This window comes from Rhincodon typus, chromosome 5 (genome assembly GCF_021869965.1).
Source record: "Rhincodon typus isolate 14 chromosome 5, sRhiTyp1.1, whole genome shotgun sequence".
Lineage (NCBI taxonomy): Eukaryota > Metazoa > Chordata > Chondrichthyes > Orectolobiformes > Rhincodontidae > Rhincodon > Rhincodon typus.
Window position 1 is genome coordinate 65,216,503 of NC_063336.1, and position 13,082 is coordinate 65,229,584.

The window sequence follows — 13,082 nt, forward strand, 5'->3', positions numbered from 1 at the left end:
TATTCTGTCAATATTCAGGACCCAATCCTTGCCATGCAGCCAAGTCTCTGTAATGGCTATCAGATCATATTACTTTTTTCAATGTGTGCTATCAGTTACTTTGTTATAAATATTAGCAGCATTTAGTTAGAGTCTTATCTTATTCCTTGGATTTTTTGTTATCTGTTCGTTACACAAGTAACATTGAGTTTTGACTGTTGAAGTGTTCTTTACAATTTTTCTTCTCTATCCATTCCTGCCATTCTCTGACATTCACTTCCCATATTACTGTCTTGCGTTGATTCCAACTTTTTGTCTGGTAACTCTACCCAAGCTTGATTCCTCCATTATTCTTCAGTTTAAAGCCCTAATAATATGGGTTGACAGACACTGTATGGCTCAGGTGATTGACTGTCTTGAAGGTACAACTTCCACTTTTTAACCTCTACTGATGCAGTACCTCATTAACTGGAAACCACATCTCTTCCACGCATGTATTCATTTCACTTGTCTTATGTGCCCTCTGCCAATTGGTATGTGGCTCAAGTACTAATCCATAGCGTTTATTAACCTTGAGGTTCTGCTCAGTTTGGTTCTCTACTTATCATTCTGTCCAAGCAGAACCTCATTCCTTGTCCTATCAATTCTGTTAGTACCTACGTGGACCATAACAACTGAATCCTGTCCAGCTGGAGATGTTCTGAACCTTGGTATCAAGGTAGCAACAACCTCTGGTCTTGGGCTCTTTGCTGCCCTGAATAGTATCTCATTCACTATACAATCCTCTACGACCACGACTTTTGATCCATTCCACCCACCACCACTTCAGCAGCCTGTTGTACCCTGGTCTCATAGTCAGTTAGCTGATTCATCTTGCAGATTTCATGCTCAAACAGAGTGCAAGTGTGTTTGCCCTGGATTATATTGGCTTCCAGGAACTCCCAGATATTGCAGCCATGAGGGATCAGCTGTCCTGCCATCTTTGATTTTATTTAAATCAGTTACTTTAATAATCTTTACATATTTTATTAATCCTACCGTCTGTTCCTGTGCTTGAAAACAGAACAGATTTTAACCACTTACCAGATACTCAACAAACAGCCAGTTTCTTCCCTGTCGTTGAGTAGTAACCAATTCCAGACTGTCAACACTCTGCTCTTGAGTCCTCCTATCACTAGCTGTTCTAACTGGGGCAGCACAGTGGCTCAATGGTTAGCTTTGCTGCCTGACTACACTTGGGACCTGGGTTTGATTCCAGTCTTGAGTGAGTATGAGGAGTTTGCACATTCTCCCTGTGGGTTTCTGTCAGGTACTGTGGTTTCCTCCCACGGTCCAAAGATGTGCAGGTTAGGATCGATTAGCCATGCTAAATTGCCCATAGTGTCATTGGATGTGCAAGTTAGGTAGGTTAGCCATGGTTTAAAAAAAATGTAAGATTACAGGGATAGGGTAGGGGGTGCAGTTGGGGCTGGGGCTGGGGCTGGGCTAGATGGGATGCTCCTCAAAGAGTTGGTGCAGACTTGATGGGACAAATAGCCTCTTTTTGCACTGGAGGGATTTTGTGAACTAATGCTGACTGCCTGCATATATCCTTTGTTCATTCACTCATCTAACTGGTGCTGATGGCTTCTGTGTCATCTTTTTGCTTGCTAGGATGCAAGTCTGCCCATTGTAGTCTAATTGGAGTTTGGGAAACCAAAAGTAAGGTAGTTAATAGTCGATCTCCAACTGCCATTATTTTGAGGTCATCATTCCATTAACCTTTTTGATTACTTTTTGTACTTGTTCATTAGCTCTTAATGGTTTGTGTACTTGGAATTGCAAATTTCTGTGCTCTTCTCAGTTTCTAAAGTAGACAATCTCACAATTGACTTAATTTAGCACATTTTTGCCTTTTCACTTAAGCTGTCTGGAAATGTTTGCAATCGCTTCTGTCTTAAATGATTTGCTGTCTCTCTCTTTCTCTCTCTCTCTCTCCCTCTCCCCTCTCACCTCCTCTCCACCTCCAAAAAAAAAATTGTTTGATGCTAATCACGGAAATAGCACTTCTAAGTGGCTGCTCTGTGTGTTTAGAATGCATACCTTGTTATTCCATTTGGTTTTTTATATATGGGCACTGGCCAACTAATCCATGCTTGTTGCTGTTTATACAATATCTCTTTTAGTGAATGAGGCTGGGGAAGTAATAATTGGAAACCAGGAAATGGTAGAGGAGTTGAATAAATACTTTGCATCAGTCCTCACAGTAGAAGGCACTTTTCCAAAATTGTTCAAGGGGCAAGTGGAGGAAATAATTATAATAACTACCACTAAAGAAAATCTGCTAGTTGTTAAAGACTGATAAGTCTCCTGGATCTGATTGGATGCATGCTAGGATATTAAAAGAAGTAGCTTTAGAGATAATGGATGCACTGGTAGTAATCTATCAGAATCCTTAGCATCCCAAAGGATTTGAAATCCGACAATGTAACACTTGAGTTTTTGCAAAGGGAAGGAGACAAAAAACAAGTAACTGTTGCTCGTTAGCTTAATGTGTTGTTGGGAAAATGTTAGCAACTATTATGAAGGATGTAATAGTAGAGCATTTAGAAATACACATAAGAAGGCTCAGCATGGCCTCGTGGAGTGGAAATAATGCCCAACAAATATACTAGAATTCTTTGAGGAGGTAACAGGTAGGATAGAACACAGGATATTTGATTTTTCAGAAGATTATTTGATAATTACCACATATTAAGCTCCTTAACAAGATTAGAGCCCATGTAATCAGAGTTAGTATCTTAGAGAGGATTGGATAACTAATAGAAAACCAAGTTGGGATAAGACAGTCAGAGAAGGACGGCATTTTCAGGATCAGTGCTGAGGCCCCAATTATTTATAATTTATCTTACCCGTTTGAATGAGGAAAGTGAATGTACTCTTGCCAAGTTTGCAGATAACGATGGTGGGAAGGCAAGTGGTAAGGATGACATACAGAGTCTGCTGAGGGATATCGATAGATTAAGTACGTGGGCAAAAACTTTGCAGATGGAATATAATGTGGAAAATATGAAGTCATGCAATGTGGCATTAAAATAGAACAGCTCAATATTATTTATATAGAGAAGACTGCGGAAAGCTACAGAACAGAGGAATTTAGGAGTCGTCATCCATGAATCACAAAAAGCTAGCATCCAAGTTTAATGGGTAAAAGGGAAGGCAAGTAGAATGTTGGCTTTATTTCAAGAAATAGAGTATAACCATAAGGAAGTCAGGCAAAAAAACTATTCCAGCGCTAGTCAGATCACAACTGAATACTTTGAACAGTTTTGGGCCCCCTATCTAAGAAAAAGTGAGATATACTGGTATTGGAGGCTGTCCAGAGAAGGATCTTAAGGCTGATACTAGGTATGGAGGGACTGTGTCATGAGGGAGGTTCGAGTAGGTTGGGCCCGTATTCATTGGAATAAAGAAGAATGAGAGGAGTTCTTATTGAAACATAAAATTCTGAGGCGGTTTGACAGGGTAGATATGGAAAGGTTTTCTCTTATGGGAGAGGCTAGGACCAGAGGGCATAAAACAGAATAAAAGATCACCTATTTAAGACCGGAGGAATGTATGTGAGAGTAGTGAAACTTGAATTCATTACCACACAGGGTACTGTTGAGGCTGGATCATTATCTCAGTCTTGCATGTACTTAGATATTTTAATCAGTTAGGGAATTGAGAGTTATGAGGAAAAGGCAGTCAAGTGGGGTTGAGGATGATCAGATCAGTCATAATCTAATTGAATGGTGAGGTTGTGTCAGTGGGCTGAATGGCCTACTTCTGCTGCTACATCTTATAGTCTCAAAGACAGACAAAAGCAAAAATCATTTTCAAGAGACGTGTGAAGGCAAAATTTGAGTTCTGCGTGACCAGAGCAAACAGTAATTCTCTGCTAGTTTACGGTTGAGTGAAACCTTCTGCAATCAATATGACAATGTGTGACATTTTGGCTTTGCAAATGCTAAAGCATTCATTATTTGTCTCGATGCATTGAGATCACACTTCATGCTTTGCTAGACATTGGACTGTAGGAGTAAATGTTAAACTTTGCACCTCTCTTGAGGGTCAGAATGACCTTGTTGAAATTCCAATGTCTTCAAATAACATTGGAATGGTCAGAACTGTGGAAGGGTACTTGGAGTTATTTGCTTAATCCTGTGTCTAGGAACGGTTATATTCCATTGTACCTTATCGTTCCTTGCAATTTTTCACCTAGGATTTATCCGTACCTTTAATTTTACCCTGATGCTGACTTGTTCTCTCTCACCTTTTGAAATCTTGGTCCCTAGAAGAACCTTTATTTTCTCTCATCGTGGTTAATATCCCAATTGGGTAGTGTCTTTAGTTCCTCAAATTCAAGGATGCAGACTTGAGCAAATTCCTTGTCTTTTGGATTCAGATAGCCAGTATCCGATCTGGCTGGAGCATCAAATATTTTCTTCAAAAAGCACTCACTACACACAATCACCCTGGAGAGCAAAAGGAAACTCTAATCTAATTTTGTCTATACTAAATCTTTATTAATCATTGTTTCTTTATCCCTGTTCTTTCCATCATCAATATCAACAAGGAGCTCAATGACAAGCCTCAGGAGGATTGTCTGACTTCTGATTCTGGTGTGTCTTGCCCACCTAACCAAATGTTCCCCAGTCATTCTATATCTTAGTCATGGACCTGCTTTTCTTACTTCTCTCACTTCACCTGCTGCATCCCCTGCAAATCCTCAGCTAATCTTGCACTTGATACTAAGTTGCTTTTGCTTCAAAAATAGCTAAAATTGTAAATGTTACTTCTCCTCCGTTATTGTCCATCTCTCGTTCAATGCTGTACTTACCATTTCCTGTTTAAAAACAGCACCTTCCATTACCCGCAAATAATGCCCCACTGCAATTTTTTTTTCACTATTGTTGCAAGTGTGGACCTGTATATATTTTAATACATGTCTGGATCTTTATGGTCGGGTTTCTGCCCTAATGTGACAGTGAACTGGTCCTAACAAAAGCCACAAGCAATCTCGGTAAATTATCTTTCCTCCTTTCTGCACTTTTAAAACAATTGATTGCACAACGATTTTCCAGTGCTTATCTTCTGTTACCAAGGTTTACCACGTTATTGGGATCTGTTAATTTAAATACATTATTTCAATCTTTGTTTTAATGCAACTCAAAACTGATCTATTTCCTTGAAGAGGTGGTCTTGATATCTGCTGACTTTAATATTGGGTGCATTCTGCATGACTTCAGATGATCAAGAGAATTAAAATAAATGACCAACTGGTCTCTCCTCTTTGTGATTGACTTAATCCTTTCTTGCATACTGTGATTTTAAACTTATCTGTAGAGAAACAAAGGGTAAAAACATTCATGAATTCTAGAATACTGACTAAACAAGTTGAAACGTACATTACCCCTGACAAGTTTCTAAAAACATCTTTTTTGAGGAAAAAGTAATTTATTATGACACTTCACTGAGCTAATCTCATTATCATTCTGACTGCTCTCATGTTCATAGACTTTGGAGAAAAATGTCTCCAGTTCCCTGTACTTAAAATTTAAAAGGATATTTATTCCAGCTAAAATAATTATGCAATCTGTGGACATGTTCATTCACATCTGATACCAATGACTAAGTACATCTTTCTATTAAAGGGAATCTAGCGATTGCAATGCTAATGGTTTGATCCATACAGGAGGTGGTCATGGAACCGCAATATTATGAAAATATCTTTTAAACAGTTTAGCAGCACTCCTTGTGATTTTAAGCTTTTAGTTTTCAGCGTCACAATGAACTAAATTAGCACAAGACACAAAAACAAAAATATTTCTTTATTTGTGTCATTTGAGCTTAAGGCTCATTAACAGATATTATTACTAATTCCCAATTCTTTTTTGTTATGTTTGTGGAAAATTGATGGATTAGTTTTGTCACCATGCAGCAGCTGGAATAAATATGGACTGATGGATGAAGGACAGATTTCATGCATGTGTAAGAATATGAGCTGAAAATGTGGAACCAGATGAAACTGGTAAATTAATAACACAGTGGTAACCTAGTGACTGAACTGTTCCTCCAAGGAAGAGTGATTGTGCAAGAATACTAAAACTAATGTAGAATCAACTGTGACATGTGAAACCGTACGGGTTTCAAGAAGTCAGATTCGATTTTGTTGCTCATCAATCCTCGCCTGACCTGTATTTGCTATTTTCCTCATCACTGCAGTTCTGTCCTGTTTGTCAGGTCTGTGCTTTGTGTTTTAAGATCTGAACCCAGAATGTAGTGATTTTTCTCAGAGTTGTACTTTGAATGAAGAACAAGATCCTTATTTTGGTCTGCATTTTTGATCAAGGGCTTAAAAAACTGTAAAGAAGCTCCTTGTTGTATAAACTGGGTACTGTAATTCCACATGGTCTCAATAGTATTACATTAATATTCACTTCCTCCACCATCAACACAGAATGGCAGCAATATGTACCATCTACAAGATGTAGTCCAGCAACTTACCAAGACTCCTTAGACAACACCTTAAACATCCTTGATCTCTGCTACCTACAACTATAAGGGCACCAGATAAATGACTGCAAGTTCCCTTCCAATCCCCCAACACTATCCTGACTTAGAAAGACATCATAATTTCTTCCTGTTGTTGAGTCAAAATCTTGGACCTCCCTAACACAACACAATGTACATAATTACATTGCAAGGACTGCAGTGGCTCAAGAATGCAGTTCATCACCACCTCCTCAAAGGCAATTAGGAATGGACAGTAAATGCTGGCCTACTGGCGACACCAACATTTCATGGACGAGTGAGAAAACCATGCATTTTCTGAAGAGTCAACTGACTAACATGCTAGTGAGATGAGGCCACTTGTAACTCCAGCTGACTTGAGTACATGCAAATGAACAAAAATGGTGAATTTCAATTTATTTTGTAATGCTCTTTGTGACGCAGAAAGTAACAAAGCACACCACACATTCTGTTGGCATATTTAATTTGTCTAACGCTAAAGTAATAAGAGAATCCTAAATCCATCCTCCTGTCTGACTTCATTCCCAAATCCCTCAGACTATCTGTTACCCTGTGCCATTTATTCTTTGGCCTATTTGAAGAATTAAGTCTTAAGAATTCTGAATCTGACTTCTCAATGTTATTTTACAGCATAGATCAAAAATCCATTTCAGCCCAAATAGTTGAAAATCTTGAAATGTGACAGCAAGTTTGTGCTGCATGTCTACACTGTCTGAAGAACAGTTTACACTTAGGATCCTGAAACGAAGTTATATCAGACTTGAAATGTTAACTTTGTTTCTCCCTACAGATGCTGCCAGATCTTCTGACCTTTTCCCACACTTTTTTTTTTACAATTTCAGCATCCGCAGTACTTTGCTTCTGTTTTTGCGTAAATTGCTTTCCTTGATTTGCCAATATGCAACAGGAGGGCCAGATGCAAAAATAAAGTCTAAAACCTCAATACTGATATCAGAGCCTTAAAACAAATCACTGTCAGCAAAATAATTTCGAAAGTATACTTTTGTAAACCCCCTCAGGATTTACCTTTTAGAGCTGAATTTTAGATTAGAAAGGGGAAATGGATGTGGGGGTAACACTGTATTTCGTTCTCAGAAGAGAGAATAATTCTCATGGGCTTGTCTGTTTGCCAAAACGCCCATAGATTGGAGTAGTTGATAAGTAAACTTCAAGTATAGCAGTACTGTGAGTGATGTCTAACATATGCAAATCGGTTACAATGTCACCCAGTGTCATGCACAAGGCCATTTATCATGCTTCAATGTAAGTTTTGTCAAATATCAATTGGGGAAATATGCTTTGGAAAAACTTGTAAACTTGTATGTGTATAGCTAGTTTATTTCAAAAATTAAGCAGAACCTGGCCATTCAGCCTTTGAGCCTGCTCTGCCCTATGTTCTAGAACTGTCCACAATACGTGAGGTACATCTTCACCAAGATCCTATATGTCTTGTGATAAATGAAAACCTACATACAATTTGTCTTCCTGATTGCTTGCTCTCTGGAGAGAATAGAGATATTTGTTAATGATGTTAGAAAAATATGCACTAACCCACATTAGACTCAATGTTGATTCTGATTCACTCTCCACCGATACAGTCAGACTCGATGAGTTTCTCCAATACTTTCTGTTCTACCTCCTCAGAAGCCAAGATGTTTTTCCTTGGGTGGGGTAGTCCGATACTAGAGGGCATAGCTTTAAGGTGGGAGGAGAAAGATTTAAAAAGAGGCTTGAGGGGCACCTTTTTCACGCAGAGGGTGGTGTGTGTATGGAACAAGCTGCCAGAGGAAGTGGTGGAGGCTGGTACAATTACAACATTTAAAAGGCATCTGGGTGCATATATGAGTAGGAAGGGTTTAGACGGAGATATGAGCCAAATGCTAGCAAATGGGATGAGATCAGTTTTGGATATCTGGGTGGCACAGATGAGTTGGACCGAAGGGTCTGTTTCTGCGCTTATAACTCTGACCGTTGAGCCATGAAGTATTCATAAAGTGACTTTTCTTTTTTTCCCCGCATGTTAATTAACTTCCATTATGATAAAGTCAGATGAAGTGAGGTTGAAAGAAATAAACTTTTTAATATGGTTACCTATTATGTATTTATCCAACAATGTCCAGCCAGGTTCTAAATGGGTATCATTTGCCAACAAATAATCACTGTGTTTTGTTTCTAGAGAAAATAAATCTTGAAAATGATGCTGTTTCCAGGAAAAGAAAACTTGCAACATTAACCTGTTCCTGTCTATTCGTTAATTACTAAATAGATAGCAACTTAAGAGCAGAAGTTGGCTGTTTGGGCCTTGACAGTTCCACCTTTTGATCAAAATGTGGCTGATCTTGTTGTGATCTCAAGTTCCCTTTCCTGTCTGCCTCTCAAACTATGATTCCCCTTTCTAGCAAAAGTCTAATGTTTCCATCAATAAAGTAAATGATTTGGCCTGGACTGCTTTCTGGGAAAGAGAAATTTACAGGCTGAGCTGAAAGAAAGAGATGAAGTGGATAGCTATCTTGAAAGAGGAAATCTTTTATTCCTAAAATGTGTCCCTTAGTTCCAAGTCTTCCCTGCAAGAGGAAATATCCTCCCATTAACTACCCTGTGATGTCCACTTGGGATCTTACTTGTTTCATTAAGATCATTTTGCATTCTTCCAATGGAAAAAGAGACTGCTTGACCTTTCTTTATCCCTTAAGCCCTTCACCTCAGAAATGAGTCAAGTGAACCTTCTCTGAATGGCTTGTAACTCTTATTTGATAAAGGATATGGGGACCAAAACTGAACACTACTGTCGATTTGTGGTTTAACCAGTACCCTGTGTGGCTGCAGTAAAACCTCCTACTCTTCTATTCCATTGCCCTATAACAGACACAAATCTACTGTCTTCCTTATTACCTGCTCTACCTGTGTACTAATCATTTGTGATTCATGTACTAGGACACCCAAATCACAGAGTTCTGTAAGCTTTCTCTATTTAAATAGTATGCTGCTTTTGTGATCTTCCTGCGAAAGTGGACATGTTCACATATTCCAACATCATACTCTGTCTGCCACATTTACCTACTCACTTACCTATCTATATCCATTTGTAAGCTCTTCGTCCTTTCTTGACATGTTGCTCTCCAACCTAAAATAGTATGATTGGAAATGTAACTACCACATAATTATCTCCTTCATCCAAGTCATTGATGTCGATTACATATAGTTAAGGCCCCAGTATTGATCTCTGTGGCACTATGCTATTTACAGTTTGCCAACCTGGAAATAAACCACTCATCCTTACACTCCCTGTTACCTAATTATTTCTATATCCAAGCATGATTTCACTTTCAAAATGCCATGGTGACACTACCTGATCCCATATGATTTTCTAAGTATCCTGTTGTCGTATTGGATGTTAGCAGTTTCCTTATGAGAGACGTTAGGTTAACTTGGATGAAAGTTTGCTTTTCTCGTTCTTTCTCCTCTCTTGAACAAAGTTGTTGCATTTGCTTTTTGCCAATCCACTGAGAGACTTTTAGAATATAAATAAATCCAAGTGTCTGAATTTAAACTTTGCCATTGATAAATGCTAAGTTCATGAACATATTTCGTAGAATGTTGATGTTTATTTGAATCTGAGGACAACAATTTGGACTACAGCTGGAGAGAGATGAAATTTTATGCAGTCTTTATTTTTCCCTCTGCACAGATGATCAGAAGCCAACGAAACCAACCGCCCCAATGGTACCACCTAAAAAACCCAACCTCCCTTTGAAAGGTCATCCTGTTAGAACATCTATGCCTCCTAGACGACCAGAGAAACCCTCAGTGCCACTGCCTTTACCCAAGTAAGATTATTTTTCTGAGACTATGCTTTATTGTCGGTGTTGTGAATATATTTTGGGTTGAAGTAATAAATAATAAAAGTCCATTATTGACGACATTTATTAGTTTTAACATTGAGGAAGATAAATTTATGGTTACACCATCTAAAAACCTAAAATCTTAAAAGGATAAATGTTACATTAAAAGAGCTTATTAGAAAAGCCGATAGGCTTCAAATGTTTTGGTCAACTCATTCCTCCTCTTGTTGGCTAAAGGGGGGTTAGCTAGCTCAGTTGACTGGATGGCTGACTTGTGGTACAGAGTGTCACTAACATCTCCTCTCGCCGGAGGCACAGTGACCTTCAAGTTAAACCACTATCAGTCACCTCTCTCTAATGACAAACTAACCTTATTTTTACCTATTATATGTGGAATGAGTGAATGTGTAAAACAAGGTGCACATAATGGCAGATTGGGATATGAATGAGTTCTTACTGCTGACTGATCAGACAATTGAGTTTGCAATAAATTTGTTCATGTTCCCATTCTTGCTGCTGATTTAGCTGATGAAAGGATGTTTCTTGACTAGCATTAGGGATATTAATAATCTGATTAACCACTCATTGTTATCCTGGGCTTAGATACGAGTTACAGTTGACTAGAGATGTAAATACTGTGCCAGCAAGAGCAGTAGAAAGGTTTGAAATTCTGCCATGAATATCTCTGCTAATTCCCCAAAGTAGGGAATGCTGGATGGAATACTGGCCCTTTGCCTTGATGAGTCCAACTCCTCAATTCTGAAGAAACACCATCCAGCCCAGTTAATCAACGGCCATTACACTTTAGCCATTCATTCGCTTTAGCACCATTCCACAATGGCCAAAGTGTATATCATCCGGAAGTATACTATAGCAACATGTTAAGCTTCCTCCAGCACCTTCCCAACCTGCAACTCCTATCACCCAGAAGGTCAAAGAGAGCAGATGCATAGGAATACCACCAAGGGCAAGTTGCTGTCAAAGTCATGCACGTCCTGATATAGAGCCATACCACTACAGGTAGTTCTGTTATAACGCGTGTTTTATTAAAGTGAATTGGCTGTAACGCAATTGATGAATAGTGGATGCTGTTTGGATAAAGCAAACTCCTGTACAGGTACAGCAATTTTTCTATAGTGATTTCCCTATAATGCGATTTTCTATGGTGATTTTCGAGAGCGTGAGGTCACACAAGAACGCAACTATTGCATTATAGGAGAACTAACTGTATTTGTTTACTGTCACTTGATTAAATTTCTGGAGTTCCCTTAACAGCACTGGGGCTTGATTACCTGGGATAGACTGGGGTTCCTCAAAAAGATAGCTCAACACCATCATCTCAAGGACACTTTGGAATGGGCAAAAAATGCTGGTCTTGCCAGCAATTCTCAGACTCCCATGAAATTATTTTAGAAGACATGCAGTCATGTGTATTATGTTATTCCATGGGAAGGAATAAGTGCTAATTATTTAGCATTCCTAGCCTGCATGTTAGCTCTTCTGCATTTTGGACCACCTTGTGTAAACCAAGTCCTACCATTTACTACATCTACTTAACATTTTCAAGTGACAAGCTAAATCCTTGTTAAAATAATTTATTGACTCTTGCTTCAACTAAGATTTGTAGCAGAGAAACAAAGAAACTGTGGTAAAACTTTAATAAGTTGTTGGTGACACCTGAACTAGAGTACTTTGTCAATCTCTGTACATCAAACTTTAGGAAGGACATCAGAACTTTAGAAAGACTTGGAAGATATTTACAAGAGCCATTATATGGAATAGGAACTTCCATTATATTAAGAGACTAAAGGTGCTGAATTTCTACATTGTCGCAAAGGAGGTTGAGGAGAGAGTGACTCAATTTTGAAGGCTTGTGAAAGAGAACTGGAAAGGAAGTGTTTCCATTGCTTGAAGGACTAATAACTGGAGTATACCAGTTTGAGATTTTTTTCTCATATATGGCAATTTATGATCTGTGGGCGATGGAGGCAGATTCAGTAATAACTTTCAAATGGCATTTGGATATTTACGTCTGTGGAGAAAGGGCAGAAGGGCAGAGGAGTTGGTGCTGACTGAATTCCTCTTACAAAGGACTAGCACAGGCTCAATGAGCCAAAGCACCTTTTTGTGCTGTGACATTCCATGAACTCTTAACCTACTTGCCCTTCAAGGAAAGAACTTTTTTTTCACTTCAGTTTTCGTTTGGAAACTGTTTCAATCTCTGCACAACTCTCATCACACCAGCTAATGAAAGCAAAATAATACTGCCTTTACCCTAACAACCATTAGCTCTGTTTAGTTTGCCTCAAAATAAGTAACTTCTGAGAACCGAAAGAACTACGGATGCTGTAAATCAGGAACAAAAACAGAAGTTGCTGGAACAGAACAGTTCTGAGGAAGGGTCACCGAACCCGTAACGTTAACTCTGACTTTTTTTCTTCACAGATGCTGCCAGACCTGCTGAGCTTTTCAAGTAATTTTGGAGGTCTATCTTTATCCGTGCAATATTTTGTAGCTGATAATATCCAAGTAAATTTGAACCACGTATTGCTGCTTTTGTATCCTCCTCGTAACGGGTCGGTTTAAGACAGAGTCACATAATTGTTAGCTTATATAAAGCAGCCATTTGGCCAATAATGTATAAAGACTCTGAGTCTTATTAGCAACGTTGTACTTTCCCACTGCATTGACCACCAAGATCTGAGG

At 38.7% G+C, this 13,082-nt stretch overlaps 1 protein-coding gene across 8 annotated transcripts in view; it reads left to right on the forward strand.

Moving 5' to 3' along the window:
- The window catches only part of LOC109915467 (CD2-associated protein), a 217,532-nt gene that overhangs the window by 173,447 nt on the left and 31,003 nt on the right, over nucleotides 1-13,082 (forward strand). For all 8 annotated transcript variants that reach the window (XM_048597334.1, XM_048597336.1, XM_048597339.1 and 5 more), the window contains one exon: nucleotides 10,223-10,361. In XM_048597334.1, coding sequence (XP_048453291.1) covers nucleotides 10,223-10,361 — 139 coding nt within the window. The remainder of the gene's footprint in view (nucleotides 1-10,222; nucleotides 10,362-13,082) is intronic.